Source organism: Ranitomeya imitator, chromosome 6 (assembly GCF_032444005.1).
Source record: "Ranitomeya imitator isolate aRanImi1 chromosome 6, aRanImi1.pri, whole genome shotgun sequence".
NCBI lineage: Eukaryota > Metazoa > Chordata > Amphibia > Anura > Dendrobatidae > Ranitomeya > Ranitomeya imitator.
The window spans coordinates 112,096,517-112,124,340 of record NC_091287.1 but is presented as its reverse complement, the minus strand read 5'-3'; the positions used below and the strand labels follow the sequence as shown (position 1 = coordinate 112,124,340).

The 27,824-nt window shown below is 41.9% G+C and overlaps 1 protein-coding gene across 2 annotated transcripts in view; it reads left to right on the top strand.

The window, feature by feature from the left end:
• Window positions 1–27,824, top strand: part of NEK10 (NIMA related kinase 10) — a 337,168-nt gene that overhangs the window by 204,054 nt on the left and 105,290 nt on the right. For both annotated transcript variants that reach the window (XM_069730006.1, XM_069730007.1), the window contains exons 24-26: window positions 6,975–7,104; window positions 8,683–8,753; window positions 10,371–10,584. In XM_069730006.1, coding sequence (XP_069586107.1) covers window positions 6,975–7,104; window positions 8,683–8,753; window positions 10,371–10,584 — 415 coding nt within the window. The remainder of the gene's footprint in view (window positions 1–6,974; window positions 7,105–8,682; window positions 8,754–10,370; window positions 10,585–27,824) is intronic.

Genomic DNA, 27,824 nt, shown 5'->3' with positions numbered 1-27,824 from the left:
TTATAGGTAGCTAGGAATTGGGAATTATTTATAATACACTTATCAATTTCAAGAGATTATCCATCCCTAGTAAATAACTTTTACAGCAATGTGGTGTTTAGAAGTTGCTACCCATAAATTATTGTAATGTATCTACAAGTCACTCTTCAAACTGCAGTGCAACATTTTTAGTTGAACTATATGTATTCCTACATCTTTTTTATTGAAGTGTTATGGGATTATAATTTGGCATTTTGGATGAAGCATCTGGCAACCTTTTTGCAGGCTGAAAATTATTTAATAAGTGTATTACAAGAGTTGGCAGTGCAACATATTTAATAAATAATTTTCAGCTTTTACAGAGTTGCCAGATGCTTCTTCAGAACTGTAAATTTATAGGAACCTTATTGCTTTCCAAGCAATCCACTAAAAAGATTTAACATTGTAATTTACATACCTACTGAAAGAAAAGTGTTCTCCAAGTACTTCCTAAATTGACCTGACCATAATGTTCATCATAAAGTAGTTACTGAAACCATCAGTCATGGTATATTCCAAGTACAAGCCAATGAAGAATCTGGGTAATAAGCATTCACTCTTCCTAAGTGTCAAGAAGAGAATTTCCAGTTCTGTCAGCATTCATGACAGATTGTAACGATTGGACCATAATGACAGTAGCTTATCTTGCTCTCCTCATAGAAAATCATGAACACTTGACTCAACATTTGTTTGGATGAGATGGGAGGATTTTACACCCTAAACTCTTGACACCTATATAAAGAGTCTTTAATGCTGATTGATTCCCTACCTTTCTTGTACAAATCCGCATTGCTGTTTGACAGAAATCCATAGTTGAAATTGTATGCTAATAAGTTGCAGTGAGTGAGCTTACAAATGACTTAAGTAAGACTGTATAACCACAAGTGAAAATCGTTTGACTATGAGCTATAAAACCACTCAAGTGAGTGTTTGCCACAATCACCTTATTTTATTTATTTAGTTTACTCACTTATATAGAGCCATTAATTTCCACAGGGCTTTACAGACATCATCATTAATTACAGTACTAATGCCAACCACAGAGCTGCCTATGGGTGCTAGCCACATAGCCCTAAAAAATGCACTCTGTAGAGCCACCATGATTGTCAGTCACAGAACTTACCTGCCCCTGCTCACTCATTGTTCTCATTGTTACATTGTTGACAGATACCATGTTTGATCTGTGTACAAGATTTATATACAATTGCAATCAAAATAATGCAACCACTATTGCAAATTTGGTTTATTGGCAAATTTGCAAAATTTCTGCTTTATGCAATACACCAATGAATCAGTCAAAGTGTAGCAATCTGTAGCTCAACATAACTAATATAATAAGGGGTTTCTTGAAATTCAATACAAAATGCCACTTCTCATGACTACTATTCAACCCCTTTATGACAAGTGTCTTTAGTACTTAGTAGAGCACCCCATGGCTGTCCTGATCAGCTGCAAACATGATACCTAGGAAAATAGCAGTCTGGCATTTTTAGCTAATTCCTCATGGGCAATGGCCTCCAAATCAATAATTTTCTTGATATGTCAAGATAATCATCCAGAAAGTTAAAAGAAGAGATCATTGCCTTGCTTCCACAAGGAAAAGGATTCAAAAAGATAAAAAAGGCATTGGATATTTGTAGAGATAGAGATGAAAGTATAGATGACTTCTTTAAAAATAAAGGAAAACTGAGTGCACTACCTGAATGTGAGAAAAAGGAAGCTATCACAGGCTACCAACAGATTCCTGAGGAGGCAAGTGGTCAAAAACCCTTGAGCAATTGCAAAATACCTGCAGCAAGATTTGGTGGTAACAGGGGCTGAGGATTCAAATGGCACAGTAAGGTGCATGCTAAATGCTGAAACACCCCTTCTGACTCAACCATACCGTACCATACCATATCAATCTGCTGTAATATACCTAAGACTATATAAGTATTTCAAAGAAGTTTAATCATTTTCGTCATTGGAAAAAATTGAAACAAAACTTTTCAGGCTTGTGGACCAGTAGTTTGTCTGGAAGAGGAAGAATGTACTGAAAAGAACAATGAAGCATGGTGGTGACTAAGTGATCATCTGGTGGGCAAGATGGATTCAATCAAGTACCAGGAAATCCAAAGAGAAAATTTGATGTCTTTTGTGAGGAGTCTAAAGCTTGGGAATCATTTAATATTCTAACAGAACAATGATCCTTTGAGAACACCTTAAAGTACCCAAAATCTTGGTTCAGGAGAGGTTCTTGAGGTTTCTGGACTGAACATAGCAATCGTGACTTGAACCCCATAGAAACTGTTAGAGAAAACAACTGCATCATGCAAGCCCAAGAATATTAGGGTTCTGAAGGTGGTTGCCCTTGGCATATGGGCTAACATTTCTCAGAAACGCAGTCATAAATTGGTGTCTGACTATGCATCACATTTACAGCAGGTTATAATAGCCAGAGGGTCTCTACTAAGTTCAAAGTATCATGAAGGGGTTGAATAATTCTGAGACTGCAGTAGTGATTAAAAGTGTCATTTTGCGTTAAATTTGGAGAAACCACTTGTAAGGCTATGTTCACACATTGCATTTTAGCTTTGTCTTTTTATTAAAATTAAAAGCTTCTTTTTACAGCACCAGCAAAAACTTTGACATTTCAAATATCTCATGCACGTGCTTGTTTTTTTCCTGGAAAACTGCTGCTTTCTTGAAAACTGCAGCATGTCACTTCTTTTATTTTTGTAGCGCTTTTTCACCCATAGAAAGCAATGAGTAAGGCAAAAAAGCAGCAAAAATCATTGCCAATTGTTTTTGCAGTCTTTTTAGTGGAAAAGTCGGGTATAGAAGGATGTGAAACCCATTTGTTTTACAGATTTTGCCAAGTTTAAAAAAAATGTCTAGAATTAGTACAGTTTAATTAAATTAGTCATATGTGTAAAAAGTAAACAAAATCTCAGCAACTCAATGGCCAACCAATGTGTGAAATTAAAAATGCCTGATGAATGTGTTAATTAAAGTAATCAATGCCTGACCTACTCAATGTACTGTCAATGTCTTAGGTAAACTATACCTGACCAATTCAAATCCCCCTGCTGTTTTTATATTTTCAATTGTGTATTTTTTCATGAACTCATATGAACTTTTTTGTTCAGAATAGTCACTATTTTTTGAGACATAAAAAAAATTTTCCACTTAAAAGTGCACCACATTTAAAAAAAGACATCAACAAACTGGAGCAATTTCAGAGAAGAGCGACCAGAATGGTGACCGGTCTGCAAACCATGTCCTATGAGGAACGTTTACAGGATTTGGGAATGTTTAGCTTGCAAAAAAGAAGACTGAGAGGAGACTTAATAGCTGTCTACAAATATCTCATGGGCTGTCACATTGTAGAAGGATTATCTTTATTTTCATTTGCACAAGGAAAGACTAGAAGCAATGGGATGAAACTGAATGGGAGGAGACACAGATTAGATATTAGAAAAAACCTTTTGACAGTTAGGGTGATCAATGAGTGGAACAGGCTGCCATGAGAGGTGGTGAGTTCTCCTTTCATGAAAGTCTTCAAACAGAGGCTGGACAGACATCTGTCTGGGATGATTTTAGTGAATCCTGCTTTGAGCAGTGGGTTGGACCAGATGACCCAGGAGGTCCCTTCCAACACTACCATTCTATGAAGTGATCAAATTGGCCTTTTTTTCCAAAAATGTTTTATGGATTTACGTATTTATTGCATTGCTGGCCTAACACCTTGCATTATTCATGCTTGCATGGTGGAAGCAGAGCTGAGCTTAGGGATCCTGAAAGATACATAAAAAATGCATAGCAAGTAAAGCAGCAAAAAAAGCTAGCAAAACTTGCTTTTTGTTTGCAGTTTTCTACTGCCAAGAGATCAGCTATTAGCTGCAGTAAAAAGCAGCAAAAACTGAACGTGTTATAACACCACAATAACAGCTACACTTGATATGGCTGCCCCCTCACGCATAGCAAAACTCGTACAATCAACAGGCAGCCTTGGCTGACTAGCCTGACTAAGGAACTGAGACGGGCTTCCAGGGTCACCGAGCGGAGATGGAAGAGATCTTGTTCTGCTGAGCACTTCACTGCATACAAGCATTCCCTCGCCAGCTTCAAGTCCATGCTCACTGCCGCAAAACAAGCCTCTCATCTCTCATATCCTCCTTGACTCACAACCCTAAACAGCTCTTCAACACTTTTAATTCTCTACTCCGTCCTCCAGCACCTCCTCCCCCTCCTCTCATTTCTGCTGAAGACTTTGCCTCTTTCTTTTAGCAGAAGATCGATAACATCAGACAAAGCTTTGGCCCGCAGCCCCCAATGCCACCCCTCCTCTTGGCTTCTCATGACTGGCGATCATCTCTCCATCCTTCTGTCAAGATCACATCTCACCACTTGCACGCTTGACCTGCTCCCATCCCACCTCATCCTTAACCTCGCAAAAATCTTCATCCCAATCCTAACACATCTCTTCAACCTCTCACTTACAAACGGTGTCTTCCCCTCATCCTTCAAACATGCATCAATCACACCTATCCTCAAAAAATCCTCCCTCGACCCATCCTCTGTGTCCAGCTATCGTCCGATATCCATTCTCCCCTATGCCTCAAAACTACTGGAACAGCATGTCCATCTTGAACTGTCCTCCCACCTCTCTTCCTGCTCCCTCTTTGACTGGTTACAATCTGGCTTCCGATCACATCACTCAACTGAAACTGCCCTAACTAAAGTGACCAACGACCTACTAACAGTCAAGAGCAAGCGACTAGGGTTGAGCGACCTTGACTTTTTTAGGGTCGAGCCGGGTTTCGCGAAACCCGACTATCTCAAAAGTCGAGTCGAGTGAAATCGGCCGATTATGGCGAAAAGTCGAGGATCGACCGAAACACAAAACCCAATGCAAAGCCAATGGGAATTTTTTTTTTTTTTCTCTCTCTCTCTCTCTCTCTCTCTCTCTCCCCTCCGTCCGTCCCTGAACTGAAAAGCTGGTGTTACACAGTGCAAATCGCTACAGCGCACAAGCGACAACATGGCGATAGGCGTCCACGCCCCTAAGACCTGTGTCATCACTCTGCCCACGCCCCTTCATTGGCTGAAAAAAATGGCGCCAAGCGCGTCATACGAAACGCGACTTTGGCGCGAAAGTCGCGTACCGCATGGCCGACCCCACACAGGGATCGGGTCGGGTTTCATGAAACCCGACTTTGCCAAAAGTCGGCGACTTTTGAAAATGAACGATCCGTTTCGCTAAACCCTACTGATGACACACAGATCTATGACCTGACCTCACTTCTTTACTGACCAAAATCCCACAATGTCTGTCTGCTATTTAATCTTTCTTTTCTGCTCGCTTTCTAAAACTGAACATGGACAAAACAGAATTTATAATCTTTCCCCCTCCTCACTCTACCCCTCCACCCGACCTATCCATCAATGTCAATTTCTGCTCACTTTCCCCGGTCCTGCATGCTCGCTGCTTCAGGGTGATCCTTGACTCTACCCTCTCTTTCAAGCCACGTTTGCAAGCCCTTGCCTCCTCTTGCCGATTCCAACTCAAAAACATTTCCCGGATCCGTTCATTCCTTGACCATGAAACCACAAAAACACTAGTACATGCCCTTATCATCTCCCGCCTCGACTACTGCAACCTCCTACTCTCTGGCCTCCCCTCTAGCACTCTGGCACCTCTCCAATCCATCCTAAACTCTGCTGCCCAACTAATCCACCTGTCTCCCCGTTATTCCCCAGCATCTCCTCTCTGCCAGGCCCTTCATTGGCTTCCTATTGCCCAGAGGCTACAGTTCAAAACACTAACAATGACATACAAAGTCATTCACAACCTGACTCCTCCATGCATCTGTGACATGGTCTCCCAGTACCTACCTACACATATCCTTCGATCGTCTCATGATCTCCTTCTTTACTCCTCTCTCATCTCTTCCTCCTACAACTGCATCCAAGACTTCTCCCGTGCTTCCCCTATACTCTGGAACTCTCTACCCCAACACATCAGACTCTCGCCTACCACGGAAACCTTCAAAAGGAACCTGAAGACCCACCTCTTCCGACAATGCTACCACCTGCAGTGATCCTCAGTCTACTGAACCGCTCCATGACCAGCTCTACCCTCTCCTAATGTATCCTCACCCATCCACTGTAGACTGTGAGCCCTTGCGGGCACGGTCCTCTCTTCTCCTGTACTTGTGTGTGCCTTGTTTTACTCTTATTTATTGTACTTGTCTATATTTGCCCCCTTCACATTTAATCCGCCATGGAATAAATGGCGCTATAAAAATGTATAATAATAATAAAAAATAATAATAGAGTTAAATTAGATTTGTTGAGCTGTTTAAAGTGGACTTAATTGATTTATTTATTCCAAACAGCAGGAAGTTTGTACATTTTACTATTAAACCTAATTTGAAAAAGTGGGAGGGGGTTAAATTATTTTGATTGCAACTCTAGCAATGTTTGCAAAAGCGCTCTCCTTCAGAAAGAAGGAAAGCCTTCTATAGGTGGTTACTCCGTAAGTCAATGTTGGGCCCTTGTTAGGGCCTTAAGTCCTAAGAAGGGATTTCAGCCAAACTATAATTAATCTGTAAATAGCATGAGTACAACATGTGGCGCTAGAGAACCATTTTTCTATTGCCTTAATACACCAGGAGACTCACAGCGAGGAGAAGCAGTACCCCTTCATATATAAGAGATAGAGTTATCAAAGTTATCAAATTTGTTCTCATCTTTCAAACAGAATCTAGAGATTTTAGTTGTGTTTTTACCCCTTAAGTCCTCCTAATATTTTGGGGCTATAGGGTGATATGGCTGGAATAATATCTGAAAATCAGAGCTTAGATTGAAGACAACTGTCATTGTCATTTTTACCTTTACTATTTTAGACTGCAAATTAATTGTTGATTTGTACGTTTTATAACTTTGCAATATGTTTTTATTGATTTTCACAGCCCAGAAGTTGTAAAAAGTGAACCATATGGGGAAAAAGCTGATGTGTGGGCAGCAGGCTGCATTCTCTACCAAATGTCAACTCTGAATCCTCCGTTCCACAGCACTAACATGCTATCCTTAGCAACCAAAGTACGCAGGTTTGAATGGTTAAGAATGATATCTTTTGCAGTCTATCACCAGAAAAGACTCTTAGGCTATGTTCAGCCGCAGCGGGAGACAATTTCTTGGCTCCTGAGATCTCAATCTGCACATGCACCACCTCTGGTGGCCATTTTCCCGAAGCCCACCTCAGAGAAATCAATGGGAAGGGGACTTTGCTCACCACAGACATTTTATGAAGCCCAGGTCCTGCCGCTTCACACCGCCGAAAAAAACCCACCTCATCCCAGCCTGGGGCCCACAGAATTGTTTCATTCCTGCCGGCAGCGACCCTGCCTCCTATGACCACACTCCACCGCAGCTGCACCTCTCAGAAGGCTACTGTAAAATTGGACTATAAGACGCACCACAGTTTTTTATTATTTTTTTCCTATTTTCCGCCCCAAAATTTGGGGTGTGTTTTATGGTCCAGTGCATCTTATAGTCTGCAAAATTCAGTAGTTTGTTTATTTTTCAATGTACGGATTATAGATAACATTAAAGGTGGAAAAAGTTCTGAAATTATTCTTCTTGCGATGATTTTTTTTTTACATGACAAAAACAAATCCTGAATTTTAACAGGGGTGTATAGAATTTTTTATATCTGAATATGAATAGTGTCCCAGTATTTCAGCATTATGTTATGGCTAGTGTTGAGCGATACCTTCCGATATTTGCAAGTATCGGTATCGGATGTTATCGGCCGATACCGGCAAAATATCGGATCTCGCCGATACCGAGTTCCGATACCAATACAAATCAATGGGACACAAATATCGGAATGTATCCTGCATGGTTCCCACGGTCTGAAGGAGAGGAAACTCTCCTTCAGGCCCTGGGATCCATATTAATGTAAAAAATAAAGAATAAAAATAAAAAATATGGCTATACTCACCCCTCCGAAGAACCCTGGCTGTCACCGCTGCAAGCGTCCGCCTCCGTCCTTAAGAATGCTGTGAGTGAAGGACCTTCGATGACGTCGCGATCAGGTGACCGGTCACCTGACAGCTCACATGACCGCTCACCTGACCGCGACGTCATCGAAGGTCCTTCACTCACAGCATTCTCAAGGACGGAGGCGGACGCTTGCAGAGGTGACAGCCAGGGTTCTTCGGAGGGGTGAGTATAGCCATATTTTTTATTTTTATTCTTTATTTTTTACATTAATTTGGATCCCAGGGCCTGAAGGAGAGTTTCCTCTCCTCCAGACCCTTGGAACCATACGCACCGCACACTCCGATACCGATTTCCGATATCACAAAAATATCGGATCTCGGTATCGGAATTCCGATACAGCAAATATCGGCCGATACCCGATACTTGCAGTATCGGAATGCTCAACACTAGTTATGGCATTACTAGCTGAAGTATACTGCAGTAAATCAAAGGTGACATCAATATGGAATACATATTCTTTGACCTAATTAAATGTTTAAACATGTTTGTTTTAGCTTCTTTTCAATATGATTTATGTGCTGTTTATTATTATTATTATTATTATTATTAAAACCATCCAAATCTTCTCTGTATCAGAAGTACAGTACAGTGATTTATTTGTCTTTATTGTAGATAGTCGAAGCTGTGTATGTTCCAATTCCTGATGGATTGTATTCAGAAAAAGTTTCAAATACAATTAAGAGGTAATTTACATACTGTAATTGGATACAGTTTTATGATGGTTTTTTTTCACTTACTAAAATACAAAGTGGTACTAGTAATAAGGACTTCTTCATACGTCAGTATTTCCAGCAAATGTTGTGACAGTTTTCACATGTGGATGGGTCTGCGCACATGTCAGTGTGTTTCAATGGACCATGTGTCCATGGGCATAACATGCTGACATGTCCATTTTTAAGCGGCAGCATGGGCCACAAAACATCTCGCTCTTGTGCACACTCTTGTGTGTCATCTGTGTGACACGTACTGGCACCTGGGAATCGGTGGTGTTCACACTGATCCCTGGCACCAGCTGAACTCAGCACAAGTAGGGGACAACGTTGAGAGTTGTATTCAGACCCCCTTGTTTACATTTAGTGTAAAATTAAGAATAATATAAAAAATCACATTATACTCCCCTTAACACCTATCCCCTGAAGCCATTGTCCCCTGTAAATAAAAAAAACAAAAAACAATATTCCTCATCTGTCCAGAGTTGAAACAATCCAGAGTGTCCCACGCCGCTATCCAAACGTGCGATATTTGCTCATCACAATGAGCAGTGGCCTGAGGTGACCGCTCACGCTGAGGAGCAGCGGAGAATGGCTCGCTGCAGCAAGAGCTGGCCCATGAACTGCACAGACCTCAGTGAGATCATCACAGTTCACCGTGTGGCACGCTCTTGATTTTTTAATTTGATCCTTCATTTTACATTGGATGTTGACAGCGGGGGCCGAGTACAACTCCCAACATTGTCCCCTGCTTGCGCTGATCGCAGGGAGAGCAGGGGACAATGATGTGAGCTGTCTTCAGCACCCGACTCCTGAGAACAGGGCAAACTATTCCGGCTTTTCTCAGGCGCCAGTACCTGTGATACTGTTGCGGCACATGTTTGCCACATGTATGAAACACACGGATATCTCCGGTACTGGTTTAAAAATTATATATATTTTACCCATAAATAAATATTTTTATGAAAAAAATAAATAAAAAAGTACACCTGGTGAAGGCAGGGTTAGCTTTCTCATCTCTGCTGCTTTCTACATCTAAAAGCCATGATTGTATCAGAACGGCAGCACCCAGTAAACAAAGTGATACAAAGCAAAAACCTGCTGACAGATTCCCTTTAAATAGGATCTATGACCAGGAGATTCCCCTTGTCGCTAATTAATTTAGAGTTAGAGCTTGCCAGTTATGCAACTCGGCAGCTCCCGCCTTTGAAGTTGGGGTCGTTATACTTTTTTTTGTTGTTCCCGAAATGCCACTTGCCACTGATGTCACCATCCCACAATTTGCTGCTGCTAATAAAGGACGCAATTCAGTTTTTTCTATAGGGCCAAACTGAAGCGGTTTGTCAGACCAATACATTTAAATAGTCATATTTGCAAAATATTTTTTTTTGCGGGGGTTTAAATTTACATTGATTGAATAAAGAGCCATTTTCAGATGAAAGGTCATCTTTAAGGCCAGTGCATATAATTACAGATTTTTATAAAAGCAAACAATGCACTTTTATATAATGCATTGTGATTGTGCTTTTAACAAAATATGAACAACATCTACTTTTTCAAGTATTTCTAACTTGATATGCTTACCCACAGGTGCTTGACCTCAGATGCAGATCTCCGTCCTGACATAGTGGAAGTTTGTGCCCTAATTTCAGATGTCATGATGAGATACATGGACAGCTTATCCTCTTGTCAGATTACCCTGGAGAAAAAACTGGAGAGAGAGAGAAAGCGAGCACAAAAATATTTCATAGAGGCTAACAAAAATACTGTGAAATACGGTCATCGCCATGCATCACTACCTTATGTGAGTATAAATGTCACCATAAGGCTTGTAGTTAATCGTCATGCTTATGTACTTTCCATATCTAATCGTCATGCTTATGTACTTCCCACATCTAATCATGCTCTTACATAAGCCATACATTTATATTGCTAATATGTGCACATACGTTTTATGCTGTTTTTAAGGACTTCAGAAGAGTGGAAAATTAACGACCCAGTATGCTACCAGCAAGCAGCTCCACGTGGATAAAATGTAGTTCTTAATTGTATATCTATAAAATTGTGAATACACATCACTGATCTATAAAAAAAAAATACTGGTGCGTTTTGGATGTCTGTTCTTAATCGTTGTATGTACAGTATGTACAAGTGCTACATATGCGTGGTGGATAGTGAGATTTGGCTGTTTAGATGAAGCTGGTCAAAGTTGATTTATTATATGGTTTTATTATTATCCCCTTTTTAGAATCTCAACAAAATAATAGCCAAAATGATTAATTTCTTTAATATTATAATTTATTGTGAATCTAAGATTAATATCATTTTGGTGGATAAAGCAAGAAATTGTTCAATTTCACTCCTTTTACCTTCCTACAGTAGGGAAAAAAGTATTTAGCCAGCCACCAATTGTACAAGTTCTCTCAAAAAGATGAGAGAGGCCTGTAATTGACATCATAGGTAGACCACAACTATGAGAGTCAAAATGAGAAAACAAATCCACAAAATCACCTTGTCTGATTTGGCAAGATTTATTTTGCAAATTATGGTGGAAAATAAGTATTTGGTCATTAACAAATAACAAAAGTTAATCTCAATATTTTGTTATATATCCTTTGTTGGCAATGACAGAGGTCAAACGTTTTCTGTAAGTCTTCACAAGGTTGGCACACCCAGTTGGTGGTATGTTGGCCCATTCCTCCATGCAGATCTCCTCTAGAGCAGTGATGTTTTGGGCCTGTCGCTGGGCATCACGGACTTTCAACTCCCTTCGAAAGTTTTCTATGGGGTTGAGATCTGGAGACTGGCTAGGCCACTCCAGGACCTTCATATGTTTCTTACGAAGTTACTCCTTCATTGCCCTGGTGGAGCTCTTGGGATTATTATCATACTGAAAGACCCATCCACGTTTCATCTTCAATGCCCTTGCTGATGGAAGGAGGTTTGCACTCAAAATCTCACGATACATGGCCCCATTCATTCTATCATGTACACGGGTCAGTCGTTCTGGTCCCTTTGCAGAGAAATAGCCCCAAAGCATGATGTTTCCACCCCCATGCTTCACAGTAAGTATGGTGTTCTTTGGATGCAACTCAGCATTCTGTCTCCTTCAAACACGACGAGTTTTGTTTCTACAAAACAGTTCTACTTTGGTTTCATCAGATCATATGACATTCTCCCAATACTCTTCTGAATAATCCATATGCTCTCTAGCAAACTTGAGACGGGCCTGGACATGTACTGGCTTAAGCTGGGGGACACGTCTGGCACTGCAGGATCTGAGTCCCTGGCAGCATAGTGTGTTACTGATGGTAGCCTTTGTTACGGTGGTCCCAGCTCTATGCAGGTCATTCATTAGTCCCCCCGTGTGGTTCCCTAGATTTTTGCTCACCATTTTTGTTATCATTTTGACCCCAAGGGGTGAGATCTTGCGTGGAGCCCCAGATCGAGGGAGATTATCAGTGGTCTTGTATGTCTTCCATTTTCTTATTATTGCTCCCACAGTTGTTTACATCACACCAAGCTGCTTGCCTATTGCAGATTCAGTCTTCCCAGCCTGTGCAGTGCAGGGCTACAATTTTGTTTCTGGTGTCCTTTGACAGCTCATTGGCCTTCATCATAGTGGAGTTTAGAGTGTGACTGTTTGAGGTTGTGGACAGGTGTCTTTTATACTGATAACAAGTTCAAACATGTGCCATTACTACAGGTAATGAGTGGAGGACAGAGGAGCCTCTTAAAGAAAAAGTTACTGGTCTGTGAGAGCCAGAATTCTTGCATGTTTTTAGGTGACCAAATACTTATTTTGCACCATAATTTGCAAAATAAATCTTGCCAAATCATGCAAGGTGATTTTCTGGATTAATTTTCTCATTTTGACTCTCATAGTTGTGATCTACCTTTGATGTCAATTACAGGCCTCTGTCATCTTAAGTGGGAGAACTTGCACAATTGGTGGCTGACTAAATCCTTTTTCCCCCCACTGTATATCTCTAAAAACCTAGTCATCAATAAATCTAACATACAACCTGATATGGGTTATAAATATCCACAGGCTATAGATTGGTGAAAATTCCCATGTGATCATTCAGGATATGACATAAATACGCAAATAGTTCAATAGTTCTTTTACATATATGCAACAATTAAGGACAGACATCTGAAACGTGTCTGCGGATTTTAGATATCAGTGATGTGCATTCACAATTTTATAGTTATACGATAAAGAAATATTGTATTCCTAGTATAAGTATACCTAAATATACCATTTTCCAATCAGACAATGAAACTCATACTTGTATCTTGTGACTAATTTTGCATTCGTCAAGTCTGATGTCGCCGTTGGCAACAGTTTTGATTTTTCTGTATACTCTCTGACTTCAGGCCTCACCAACCTCCTCACACTACAAGAATGCCATGGCCCCGGCCTCATGTTGATGCAGAAAATGTGATCTTTATTGCATGTTTGAAAAATACATGTGTGACATAGGACATTTGATGTTTCGTCCAGCAAGTGCCCTTTTTATGATGTGATTAAAATTGGAGCCAGACTTGTCCATTTGCTAGACATCTCCTACTTTTACCTTTTTTCCGCAGATCTAGAATGAAAAGGATAAAAACATCAAAACATTGTAAAACTTACTCATAAAACATGCTTTTAAAATATATAAAGTTATTTTCCATGCCAGGTACCATATTTATTATAAAATTCTACAAAATAAGACTAGGTGGTATAAACTTAAAGTAGAAAGTCTAAAGATGTGCTAAATTTATTAAAGGGCATGAATCACTGTCATAAACGTGGTGAACTTTAACTGTCTAGTCTGCATTTACACTGTCTAAAAATTAGACAGTTTTAGGAAATCTGCCTCTATATCTTTCAATATATCCATAAAGATGTTAAGAAGTACAGCCCAAAAATGACTATCCATTTACACAGGGTATTCGTACTTCTGATGTTCACCAAATGATCAATAATAGATCGTCCTGTTCACATTAGTTGTGAACACAGGATGATGTGCTGCCTAGAACGGTAATTTTTAAGCAGATTTACAAATTATTTGATCTGACGAATGTGTTTTTCTTGTTTGTCAGGTGGATGCCAGCTGTGCACACTGCCAGATTATTGGGAAACACTCATTCCTTATATTTGTGTAGTAGGGCCGGACTGGCCATCGGGCGCATTCTGGCAAATACCTGAAGGGCCGGTGGCAGTAGTTGGCCACTTGCCAGCGCCGACTCCGCCCCCCTGCCAGCGCCACCGCATTCAACTCTACCGGCGTCTATGACACCGATACAGTTGATTGCAATGATGGAGGAGAGAGCGTCTGCTGTAGCTCCCTCTCCCATCATTCCCCGCTCTGCCTCTGACACTTCGGGTGCGCGATGACGTCATATCATCACGTACCTGCTGTGTGTCGGGCAGGCAGACTGCAGCTGCTGAGACCGGAGCCAGGAGCAGCGTGAGGCACGAGGAGAGTGGTTTTTTAAAAATATATCAATGAGTGATAACTGGATTGTGGGGCTATTAAGGGGCTGTATTACATTCTATGGGGGCTGTGCTGTATTACATTCTATGGGGGGATTTATTACATTCTATTGGGGCTGGCTGCATTACATTTTATGGGGGCTGGCTGCATTACATTCTATTGGGGGGGCTGGCTGCATTACATTCTATGGGGGGCTGGCTGCATTACATTCTTTTGGGGGCTGGCTGCATTACATTCTATTTGGGCTGGCTGCATTACATTCTGTGGGGGCTGTGCTGTATTACATTCTATGGGAGCTGTGCTGCATTACATTCTATGAGGGCTGTGCTGTGTTACATTCTATGGGGGCTGTGCTGTATTAAATGCTATGGGGGCTGGCTGCGTTACATTCTATGGGGGGCTGGCTGCATTACATTCTATTTGGGCTGGCTGCATTGCATTCTGTGGGGGCTGTGCTGTATTACATTCTATGGGGGCTGTGCTGCATTACATTCTATGAGGGCTGTGCTGTGTTACATTCTATGGGGGATGTGCTGTATTAAATGCTATGGGGGCTGGCTGCGTTACATTCTATGGGGGGCTGGCTGCATTACATTCTATGGGGGGCTGGCTGCATTACATTCTTTGGGGGCTGGCTGCATTACATTCTATTAGGACTGGCTGCATTACATTCTATGGGGGCTGGCTGCATTACATTCTATGGGGCTGCCTGCATTACATTCTATGGGGGCTGGCTGCATTACATTCTATGGGGACGGTTGTATTACATTCTATGGGGGGTCTGTATTACATGCTATGGGGGGCTGTATTACATTCTCTGTGGGCTACATTATATTCTATGGGGGGCTGTATCATATTCTATGGGGAGGTGGGCTGTATTACATTCTATGGGGGGCTGTATTGCATTCTATGGGGTGCTGTGTTATATTCTGTGGAGTGGCTACATTATATTCTATGGGGGGCTGCATTATGCTCTATGAGGGGGCTACGATATATATTCAGGGGCTGCATTATACTATATGAGGGGGCTGCATTATATTCTCTGGGGGGTTACATCATACTCAGGGGGCTACAATATATTCTGTGGGATGGCTGCATTATACTCTGGGATGGCATCGTTACACTATATGTGGGCTGCATTATACTGTATCGAGGACTATGGAGAATACATTATGCTATATGAAGAACTATGGGGTGCATTATACTATGGGAAGTGAATTGTACTACATGGATGACAATGGCGGGGCATTATACTATATGGAGCACTATGAGGAATGTATTATACTATTTGAAGGACTGAGGAGTGTATTATACTATATGGAGGACTGTGGCAGTACATTATAATATATGGAGGACTGAGGAGTGTACTATACTATATGGATGAATTGCAGTGTATTTTAATATATGAAGGACTGTTATGACCTGGTGGTTAGGACAATAATGGACCTGGTGGTTAAGAGCACACGGAAAGACCTGATAGTTACAATAATACAGGACAAGCTCTGGGACGTGGGAACTCTGCTGACCGCAATCCCTAATCCTATCACACACACTAGAAATAGCCGTGGATTGCGCCTAACGCTCCCTATGCAACTCGTCACAGCCTAAGAACTAGCTAGCCCTAAAGATAGAAAAATAAAGCCTACCTTGCCTCAGAGAAATTCCCCAAAGGAAAAGGCAGCCCCCCACATATAATGACTGTGAGTTAAGATGAAAATCACAAACACTGAGATGAAATAGATTTCAGCAAAGAGAGGCCCGACTTACTGAACAGACAGAGGATAGGAAAGGTACCTTTGCGGTCAGCACAAAAACTACAAAAAACCACGCAGAGTGCGCAAAAAGACCCTCCGCACCGACTCACGGTGCGGAGGCGCCCCTCTGCATCCCAGAGCTTCCAGCAAGCAAGACAAAAATCAAAATAGCAAGCTGGACAGAAAAATAGCAAACAAGAGAAAAACAAGCAGGAACTTAGCTTCTGCTGGAGAAGAAAGGTCACCAGAACGATCCAGGAGCGAACTAGACCAATACTAGAACATTGACAGGTGGCATGGAGCAATGATCTAAGTGGAGTTAAATAGAGCAGCCAGCTAACGAATTAACCTCGTCACCTGTGGAAGGAAACTCAGAAGCCGCAGCCCCACTCACAACCACCAGAGGAAGCCCATGGACAGAACCAGCCGAAGTACCATTCATGACCACAGGAGGGAGCTTGACAACAGAATTCACAACAGAGGACTGTGAGGAGTGTATTATACTATATGGAGGACTGAGGAGTGTATTATACTATATGGAGGACTGAGGAGTGTATTATACTACATGAAGGACTGTGAGGAGTGTATTATACTATATGGAGAAGTGTATTCTACTATATGGAGGACTGAGGAGTGTATTATACTATATGGAGAACTGAGGTGCACATTATAATATATGGAGGACTATGGGGTGTATTATACTAAACAAGCAAAATGCTGCCTATTCATCGAGTGATTGGATTGTTTATGTGGGAACAGAAATCTTTGTTCTCAGCAGCACATCGCCGGTGTAAACTGTGGTTGTGCTGCTGATAACATGATACTGTATGGGGGCAGATTCATCTAATTGTGATTGTTCTGTTCCCTTCATTCTTTCTCAGTTGATGTAAAGAGGCCAGGAAACAAGCGAGCGGCTTCAGTATTGTCGATCACACTCGTTTAGTGGCTTGAGATCAGCGCATGTAAATGCAGCAGAAATGCTTCACAGGGAGACCAGGCAAGGATGATGACAGTTGTAGTTAGCACCTGGCGCCTGGAAATAGCGCTAACTCTATTGCTTTTCCCAGCCACCAGAGCATTTAATTCTGGTATGTATAATGATTTTTAAGGTTGATGTCAGCTGCGTAATGTCAGCTGCTGTCAATCCCTGGTGTAAGTAATAATAAATAATAATAATAATAATTTTATTTATATAGCGCCAACATATTCCGCAGCGCTTTACAAATTATAGAGGGGACTTGTACAGACAATAGACATTACAGCATAACAGAAATACAGTTCAAAACAGATACCAGGAGGAGTGAGGGCCCTGCTCGCAAGCTTACAAACTATGGGGAAAAGGGGAGACACGAGAGGTGGATGGTAACAATTGCTTTAGTTATTCGGACCAGCTATAGTGTAAGGCTCAGGTGTTCATGTAAAGCTGCATGAACCAGTTACCTGCCTAAGTATGTAGCAGTACAGACACAGAGGGCTAATACTGCATAAAGTGTATGAGAACATGATGCGAGAAACCTTTTTTTTTTTTTTTATTATAAATAGGCCACACAGGGATCGTTAGGTTAATGCATTGAGGCGGTAGGCCAGTCTGAACAAATGAGTTTTTAGGGCACGCTTAAAACTGTGGGGATTGGGGATTAATCGTATTAACCTAGGTAGTGCATTCCAAAGAATCGGCGCAGCACGTGTAAAGTCTTGGAGACGGGAGTGGGAGGTTCTGATTATTGAGGATGCTAACCTGAGGTCATTAGCGGAGCGGAGGGCACGGGTAGGGTGGTAGACTGATACCAGGGAGGAGATGTAGGGTGGTGCTGAGCCATGGAGTGCTTTGTGGATGAGGGTAGTAGTTTTGTACTGGATTCTGGAGTGGATGGGTAGCCAGTGTAATGACTGGCACAGGGTAGAGGCATCGGTGTAACGGTTGGTGAGGAATATGATCCTGGCTGCAGCATTCAGGACAGATTGGAGCGGGGAGAGTTTTGCAAGAGGGAGACCGATTAGTAGAGAGTTACAATAGTCCAGACGAGAATGAATAAGTGAAACAGTCAGAGTTTTTGCAGAGTCGAAAGTAAGAAAAGGGCGAATTCTAGAAATGTTTTTGAGATGCAGGTAAGAAGAGCGAGCCAGTGATCGGATGTAGGGGGTGAATGAAAGGTCAGAATCAAGGATGACCCCAAGGCAGCGGGCATGTTGCTTTGGAGTAATGGTGGAACCGCACACGGAGATGGCAATGTCAGGCAAAGGTAGGTTAGTAGAGGGAGAGAACACGAGGAGTTCAGTGTAATGGAGAGGTGTCTATCAGACACCCCCACTACTAGCCCAGACCTGGCAAGATCCAGCGACTCTGAAGAGCGGTGACGGTAGTAACAATACCGCTCTTCACTGTCGCCGAGCTCAGCGCAAGACCCGGAATATCTGAATATTCAGTGTCACCGAATCTCATGCTGCGCAGCGGAACCAAATGTGGCTGTAGGCAACGTTTATGGAGCATCAGAATGAGGTTCCATAGCCTTTGGTCATCTCAATGCCTTCATTATCTACGAGATCCAGTTATGTAGGTAAAGTAGCGGCTTTTCTTGGTAATGCAACAAAAAGCAATAAATAGGACTGATCTGTAATGCTGGATACAGCTGTAATTATATGTTATATAGTCATGTTACACTCCCCTCACTTCTTGTAACCTACAAGTGTATGAAGATATTATACAGTCACCATGTGACAAGTGGGCCTGTGTAACTTCAAATGCCAGGGCTGAATTTTAGTCCCAGTCCAGCCCTGCTTCCAAAGTAATGTATGCTAAGCAGTGACTAGCAACTCATGATGATATGTCATGGGATTGCAGTATTAGAATCATGGAATGAGGGCAAAAACAGCTAAATCTTTACTAATACAATGCCAGGGGAACAAACCCTCTATCAGTAAGCCACAAGGAACGTCTTTATCTATGTTCAGTCAGGCCAGAGTCTTTATGCGGTGGCGACACTATTCCATATCTCTAACCATCAGTGGAATTCTAGTGCTAAAGAGCAAAAGGTAGGCTTACTATAAAGTGTGTTTTTAGAAAAAGCAAGTGTGCACATTGAGTAAATGAACATTCAATATTCGTTTTATATATGGGGTACAAACATTCTCCTTTATAGTGGAGAGACTAAAAACAAGTATAGTTATAGGTAGCATAAACATAGTTGGTTACTTAATTCCAAGATTTATAGTATAATCTTATTTTGATATTCATGCCATTTGTGCCAGTTTTAACGGAGCTTGTCCTGTTTGGAAAAAGTGTTTGTTTTTAAAGTATTTATGTTAATTGGAAGAATTAGGGTTTGTTCAGGATTGTATCAGGATTTGGTCAGGATTTTATGCAGGTAAAATCCTGACCAAATCTGCACCTGAGGTCACTGGCAGGTCACTTGTGCTGTCCTTGCGTTTTTTCTGCAATGCAAGGACATGTTGCGTTCTTAAAAGACGCGCCGCAGGTGCGTTTTCACGGGTATGCCGCATCCGTCTTCTAATGTATAGTGGAGATGGAATTTCATGAAATCCCCTCCACTATGCTGTAACATCTGGATGCTGAGTTTTTGACGCTGCGGCTCAACGCAGCGTAAAAAATGCAGCGTTTCCTAAACGTGGAAACATACCCTAAGAAGACGTTCGGCACTTCTATCCTGTAAAAGTTAATATGTCAATGTATTTTTTAATCCATTTAAAAACAGAGAATTGAGGAGAGATCAAAGGACTCACGCGTTTGTGGTGCACTCTGCCCCCTTAGGCTGTGAGCCCACGTTGCGTTTTTTTATGCGTGTCCACCACATTTTATACCGCAGCGGAAACGCTTAAAAAACGCATTCCCATGCAATCCTATGGGATTCCGCAGTTGCTGTGCCCATGCTTTGTATTTTCCTGCTGCGGAATTGCATAGTGGTAAAATCCGCAGCATGTTCATTATTTCTGCGGAATTGCTGCAATTCCGCCGCAATAGGATTACATTGAAACCCTCACTTTACGCATGTGGCTATGCCCACCATGCGTAAAGTGAGTGCTTCATGTGAGGATGGTACCCGGGTCCTGTAAAAAAAAATAATTAAAATAAAAAATAGTGATATACTTACCTTCTGATGGACCCCGGAGTCCTCCCGCCTCTCAGCTTTGCATGCGGCAGCTTCTGTTCCCAGGAAAGCATTGCACGAATTACCTGAGATGACGTCGCGGTCACGCAACCATGACATCACAAAGGTCCTTCGCACAAAGCATCCCTGGAAACGGAACGTATCGGGAGTGCCGGTGAGGAGATCGGGGGCTGTCAGAAGGTGAGAATAACCATATTTTTTTTATTATTTTTGACATTCTATCTTTTACTATTGATGCTGCATAGGCACTATGCAAATTCTGCATGCATTTTACCCGCGGCAGGGAGTTGCGGAAATGCTGCGGACATTTCCGCAGCATTTCTGCAACATGGGCACATAGCCTCAATCATAGAAACCATGATAACTTACTATGATTAAGGGTGCTCAGAATAGTGATAATTAGATTTCAAAGTAAAAATAAAAACACCAGCCAAGTCATTATTTCTTGAAAATTGTCCTATTTCCTGATACATTCACCTTTCTTCTTCTAACTTTTCTTTCCAGATTTCTTTATCTTATTGTTGTTTAGCATCAGTCAGTTCTTAGTTACAACCTGTATGTATCAGATGTGATAAATGATGTAATTGGCTAGCAATATGGCATATGACCTGCACACCATATTTTATGGAGCATACCCATTTTTGTGTCAGATGGCCCTCGATTCATGACCCTTCATGTTCCCAGTGCAGCATGACTACAGTTCCAGCAGAGGGATAAGTACTACAGTGTATAACGCATGATCTAGAAATCAAAAAGGTTATTAAGAAAACCTTTCACTTTCATCTCACGTCTCCACTTTCCACATCATATTTCATTACACATTTTTCAACTTGAGATTTCATGTAATTCTTACACCTAAGGTACTTAGCAGGTGAAAACTTCATTGCAGTTTTCTCTAGTTTCTAGATTGTCTGTGATCCTGATCAATATATGATAATGTGATTATCAATAAAGATTGTATTCACATAAACTGCTTTTCTAAATATGCCCATTCAATTTTTGGTGGAGCTTTTGGAGAGCACTGAACAAAGTCCAAATTTCCCATTCCTTTTTAATCAGTTAATGGCTTTTCCGCAAAAGAACTGAAAAAGAAAAAAAAATGCTATGTGTGCACCTAGCAAAATTGTAAGGATTGTTCAAGAAGGAAAGGGCCTTTCTAGAAATGTTTGCTGAACATGACACAGAGCCTTTGTTTCTATGTAGTTTTCCAATCTTTGTACCTTTACTTCTTTATGTATTTATTTATTTTACTCACTTATATAGCGCCATTAATTCCACAGCGCTTTACAGACGTCATCATCACTCTCTCACAATCTAATTTCCCTATCAGTATGTCTTTGGAATGTGGGAGGAAAACGGAGAACCCGGAGGAAATCCACACAAACACGAGAACATACAAACTCCTTGCAGATGTTGTCCTTGGTCGTGTTTGAACGCACAACCACGAGAGCTGCAAAGCTGTAGTGTTAACCACTGAGCCACCATGCTCCAGATTGTCAGCACATTTACTGAGCATGAAAATGTAATTTTTACATTCAGTAAAAAAAGAATAGACGTCAGTAAAATTTGACACCTTCCTGACACTGATAAACGTTATCCTAAAGTTTGCACAAAAAAAGTCAGCAAAATAAGTCGTCCGTCAATGATTTTCTGCAAACATTTTCAGTTAAATATGTTTATAAAGGCAGAACACTTTGTATTTCAATCAGAAATCCTTCAAAAAGTATAATAAATATCCAGCAATAATGAACCATAGACCTATACAAAGAGAACCGCCGCTTACTATGTATATTCTCAAGTGTCATTAATGGTAAAGCATGTCTGATTTATACTTACTGTATGTAAACCAGATATTTCCTGAATCAAAGCCACATTCATTCTAATGTATTGTCTTGGTTTATAACTAGTGATGCGCTAATATACTCGTTACTTGAGATTTCCCAAGCACGCTCGGGTGTCCTCCGAGTATTTTTTAGTGCTCGGAGATTTAGTTTTCATCACCGCAGCTGAATGATTTACATCTTTTAGCCAGCATAAGTACATGTGGGGATTCCCTAGCTACCAGGCAACCCCCACATGTACTTATGCTAGCTAACAAATGTAAATCATTCCGTTGCGGCAATGAAAACTAAATCTCGGAGGACACCCGAGCGTGCTCAGGAAATCTCGAGTAACGAGTATATTCGCTCATCACTATTTATAACTATTGCAAAGACTCAGAAGCCAGGGAAATACATTTGTAGGATTGTTTTAATAGCACTATAAGGGTATGTGTCCACCTTCAGGATGGCCGGCAGTTTGGTTGGAGCAGCTAACCCGCTCCGCGCTAAGCTCCGCCCCTTTCTGTGACGAGATGATGCCGGATGTGTTCATAGCACACATCCAGGATCATCGCACCCCACCATAGGGCCCTGTGTTATACCTTGCAGCGACGCAGCGTCGCCGCAAGGTATACGGACATACTGCGATCTTAAAAGATGAGCCGCATGTCCGGAGTCGCAGGGCCGCCGGGTGCCTGTTACCACGCATAGTGGAGACGAGATTTCATTAAATCCCCTCCACTATGCTGTAACATCTGGACGCTGCGTGTTTGAAACACTAATTATGAGTTGTGCAGATAGGGATTGTTTAGTCTGTACAGGGACAAGTAGGGTGTGGGTGCGGCATCTCTCTGTAGTATGTCTTTCTTATTCGTGTTACCTGTGTGTCATGTTCATAACAACAAAGTGCCTCATTGCACTAATAAAAACTGTCTGACAGAGTATCTATATGAAACAACTTACCACAGATTTTTCACAACACAGGCTGTCTCCATATTTCAGTCTTATTGCTTACAAAAAGATGCTTTTCACTGATTTTTTTATGAAATAAATGTGTGAAAAAATCAGTATTGGAGAAGTCTATGATTGCAAAAATGTAATTATTTCTATAATTGGCTCTTTAAATTTCTCTCAGATTTTCAGTAGATAAAAATCTATGAAAAGTCTCATTAGATTATGAAACACATTGACAGTCTATAATCTTCACACTTACATGTGATGCGTGGAATTATGATATACAGAATATTTTATATTTGTACTTATGACATACAGTATGTGGTTAAAAGTTTTCAGATACCCCTCCTCTGCTTGAGGTCAAATTTGCTCATAGTAAACAGGTGAAAAAAAGTCAATCACACAGCCATGTAGGCACCATAACCAAACTTTGCCAGTAATATAGATTGTATTAAAGAGCTCAATAACTGTAAACTATGACATTGTAATAGTGTGCTAGTTTTGCCAAAAGTCAGTTTGTGACATTTCTGATTTGTCAGATTTGTCCCACCTTACTGTACAATTATTGTATATGGAGTGAATGGCAGTAAATATCTCGCATCCCAAGTTTCATTAATCTTTACAGAATTTCAGTGCAGCACACAAGCGCTGTGTCATGGCCTTTATGAAATAGTTTGCCATGGTGAAGCAGCACAAACAATCCTAATTAGTTCCTAACTAGACTGCAGTAATGGAAACAAGTTCTCTAGAGTGGTGAATCCCATTTCACAATCAGTCTAATAAGTGAATCTGAGTTTGGTGGTGAAACATTACCTATTCATAGCGTCTACAATAAAATATGAAGCCCACAGGGGCGTAACAACTGCGGTCGCAGGGGTCGCGACTGCGACGGGGCCCACAGTGTTTTCAGGGCTCGCCCAGTCCAGCAAACAAGTAGCAGGGGAAGGAGACAAGTCACGCACGCATCCTGCTGGCCACGCCCACAGCTTCCCCAGACTTTCAGCAGTGTGCGGCGAGTGGGCGTGTCCGTGAAGGACATGTGACCTAGCAGAAGGGCTGTACGTGTCACTGACTGAAGCTGGAGAGATGGCAGGCATTAGCTGGTGAGTGATGTGCTGCTTACACCTGACACACACACACACACACACACACACACACACACACACACACCTACCTGTTCTATGCGCACAGGACCTGTGATGAGGTCACAGGAGGGGAGGAGTCAGGTCACATGATCAGTGGCCTCAGTGTATGCACTATGCAGGACTCTGCTGTGCTTGATTGTCATGGTGCTGAATGAGGGGATGTTTATGTAACAGAGCCGTGTGTGTACAAGGTGTTCAGAGCGGAGCCGTGTATGTATGTAGTGGAGCAAGGTGTACGGAGCGGAGTCAGGTGTGTACAAAGCTGAGCCGTGGGTGAAAGAGGTGAGCGGATTTGTGTATGTATGGGGTGTATGGAGTGGTGCTGCGTGTGTAAGAGGTGTATGGAGCGGAGCCGCGTGTGTAAGAGGTGTATGGAGCGGAGCCGCGTGTGTACAAGGTGTAAGGAGTGGAGCCGCGTGTGTACAAGGTGTACGGTGCAGAGCCGCGTGTGTACAAGGTGTAAAGAGCACAGCCGCATGTGTACAAGGTGTAGGGAGCGGAGCCGCATGTGTACAAGGTGTAGGGAGCGGAGCCACGTGTGTACAAGGTGTAGGGAGCGGAGCCGTGTGTGTACAAGGTGTACGGAGTTCTCGGAGCGAAGCCGTGTGTTCAAGGTGTAGGGATCGGAGCCGCGTGTGTACAAGGTGTAAGGAGTGGAGCCGCGTGTGTACAAGGTGTACGGAGCGGAGCCGTGTGTGTACAAGGTGTACGGAGCGGAGCCGTGTGTGTACGGGTTCTCGGAGCGAAGCCGTGTGTGTACGGGCTGTACACGGCTGTGGGCAGAGCCCAGCATGTGCACTGTGGGGGAGTATTGCGTGTACTTGCCAGTGTCAGAATGTGCAGTGCGTATGCTCCAGAGCCAACCAGTACACCCAATACACCCCCACACTGCACAGGTCTGGAAATGACGCACTGCAGCATCATACCAGGAAGAAACAGCACACAGAGTTCAAACGCCGGGAGTGCGCTTGGAATTAGAGCGAGGGAGGACATATTACTATAGGGACATGTTAGTTATAAAATCATTTTTCTCAGCGAGTACAGGGCAGTATTAGGTCAGACTACACAACATTGCAACACGACTATAGTGTGCGAAATGAATAGGGAAAATGTGAATTTCGGTGGGAAATATTTTGGCGCGGGGGGCCCCATTTGAAAGTTCGCATCGGGGCCCCTCACTTTGTAGTTACGCCACTGGAAGCCCAGATAATGGTATGAAGGAGTTTTTTCCATTCAGCTACTTATTTCTATGGAAGAAAGTCTTTTACTGCAAAAAACACTTTTTAAATTAGCCACATGGTCATATAGGAGACCTCGCTCCTATAAAAATCAGACTTTTAGTGTAATAAATGTGGCCTATGATCTGCATAAAAAGCAGTTCAATATGCAAATGAGGCTAACTAGTGCACCCTTGTCATGCCCAAGCACCCAGTGCACTATTCTGCCCCTCAATTACCATGCCTCACTGTATGTTGATTGACAGCTATCGCTTGACAAGCTCGAAAAGAAGATAGAAAACTGGCATGTGAGCACACAGTGTTTCTACATGAGCAAGTGCAGCTTACTGTCCATCAGGCTCAGGTGCTGGACTGTGTTTCCTATCCCTATGGCCAGTTCCATTTGAGCGAGTCCATTTTGGCTTATTATGGAAACCCAGCAAACACTCTGACACGTCACCCATGTTGCAGATTGTCTATACCTCTAGTGTTATCTTCACATCTAGCCCAGCTTCATTCAGTGCTTCCTGCTCTGCTTGTCTGTCTGCTATCCTGCATACCCAGCTGTTCTAGTCCTTGCTGATCCATGCGCCATCTGGCACGATCCACTGCGTTGTTTTGTCATGCTTGGTCCATATTGCTCTCTCTACGGCCTACAAAATCCACCTCATCATGTGAACCCTTTAGCAGCTTTGTTCTCGCATACCATAGATTTCTTTTCAGGCCACACTCACTTTGACTAAGCAAGCGCTGTCAATCAGCATACAGGAAAGCTGTGAGGCATGGTCATCATGGGTCGGAATGGTGCAATGAGTGCTTGGCCACTTGGAAAATCATGGCAAAAAACACATCTTGACTGCATCATGTAAACCTAGCCTAAAAGTTTGATGGACACCCTTTGCTAAAATCATGGCTTTTTATTTCGAGTTGGGGATATCCTTTTATGGTTACAATAGCTTCCACTCATCTGCAAAGGCTTGCCACAAGATTTTGAAGTGTTTGTGTGAATTTCTTCGCATTTGGCTAAAAAAAACCATATGTAGGGTCAGAGGTTTACGTGCTGTATTGAATTACTAATATTTTGGCTGGATTTCCCTTCTAAGTGGTTTGTTTAGTACTAGTGTTGCAATAGTATGAAGAATATCAGGATGTCTCACTAAATCAAGGAATCTAAGATGTTATATATAAGTAAAGGTAGACTTTGATATACTTTATAGTTTTTCCTCCTGGGGATGAGCCTCCACAGTTCATATTTTCACATTTTCAACCTGAAAAGTGGACTTATGTTTTAATACTTATTTAGTGAGGTTCCATTTGTCATTTCAACTTTTCTGCTTGGATAGGTAAAGTATATTGCTTTTACACTTTTTTTCTTTTTTCATGTTACTGACAGTGTTTGACCTCAGAAAACTGTCAAGATACTGATTTTCACACTTTCTATTATTAGAAGTATTTAACTGGTTTAGAATTTTCTTTCATTGGAGATCATTCAAATATCATTTTTAAAAGTATTTAAATGTATCAAAATAGCAAAATTTTCATGACATTATCTTTCAGTAAATAAAGATTTTTGTTCCCTTCTCTTCACTGATGACATGCCATACAATCCTGTGATTGCTGCAGCCAATCACTGGCCTAATCAGTGGTGCTTACATGTATGGAAGATGAGTTTAAGTTCCTTTTTTTATTTTTTGCTTTCAGACATTTTTATTTTAAAATCCTGGACAACACTTTTAACTAGGGATAGGCAAACCTGAACTGTAAAGTTCAGGACCGTACCAAACACATAGTGTTCAGTCACATGGTCCCGAACACGGGTTTCCTTGGGAAACCCATGTTACAGTTCGGGTCCAGTTCGGGCTGTAAAAAAAAAAAGCAGAAAATTAATAATAAACATTAGAATTATACTTACCTGTCCAGCGATGCATCCTTCCGTCCCCCTGTCTCCCAGCCGCATCTGCTTCCGGGGCTGCTCTAATGTTTATTAATAATTTTCTGCTTTTTTTTACATCTCCCTCTTCCCATCCAATATATGTAAAGTCCGAGTTCAGGGTTTGGATGCAAGTTCGTGTCATGTCCGGCCCCGAGCGCAAACTTTACAAAAAAGTCGGGCGAATCCAAGTTAATTTTTTTCACATTAAAGGGAACCTGTGACCTGAATTTGGCGGGACCGGTTTTCAGTCATATGGGCGGAGTTTTTCTGTGTTTGATTCACCCTTTCCTTACCCGCTGGCTGCATGCTGGCCGCAATATTGGACTGAAGTTCATTCTCTGTCCTCCGTAGTACACGCCTGTGCAAGGCAAGATTGCCTTGTGAAGCCATGTACTACGGAGGACAGAGAATGAACTTCAATCCAATATTTCGGCAGCATGCAGCCAGCGGGTAAGGAAAGGGTGAATCAAACACCCGAGAGCTCCGCCCATATGACCGAAAACCGGTCCCGCCAAATTCAGGTGACAGGTTCCCTTTAATGTACACTCTGCACCCCATCTTGACTGAAAAAAAATGAAATATAGACATTTTTGCAAATTCAATAAAAA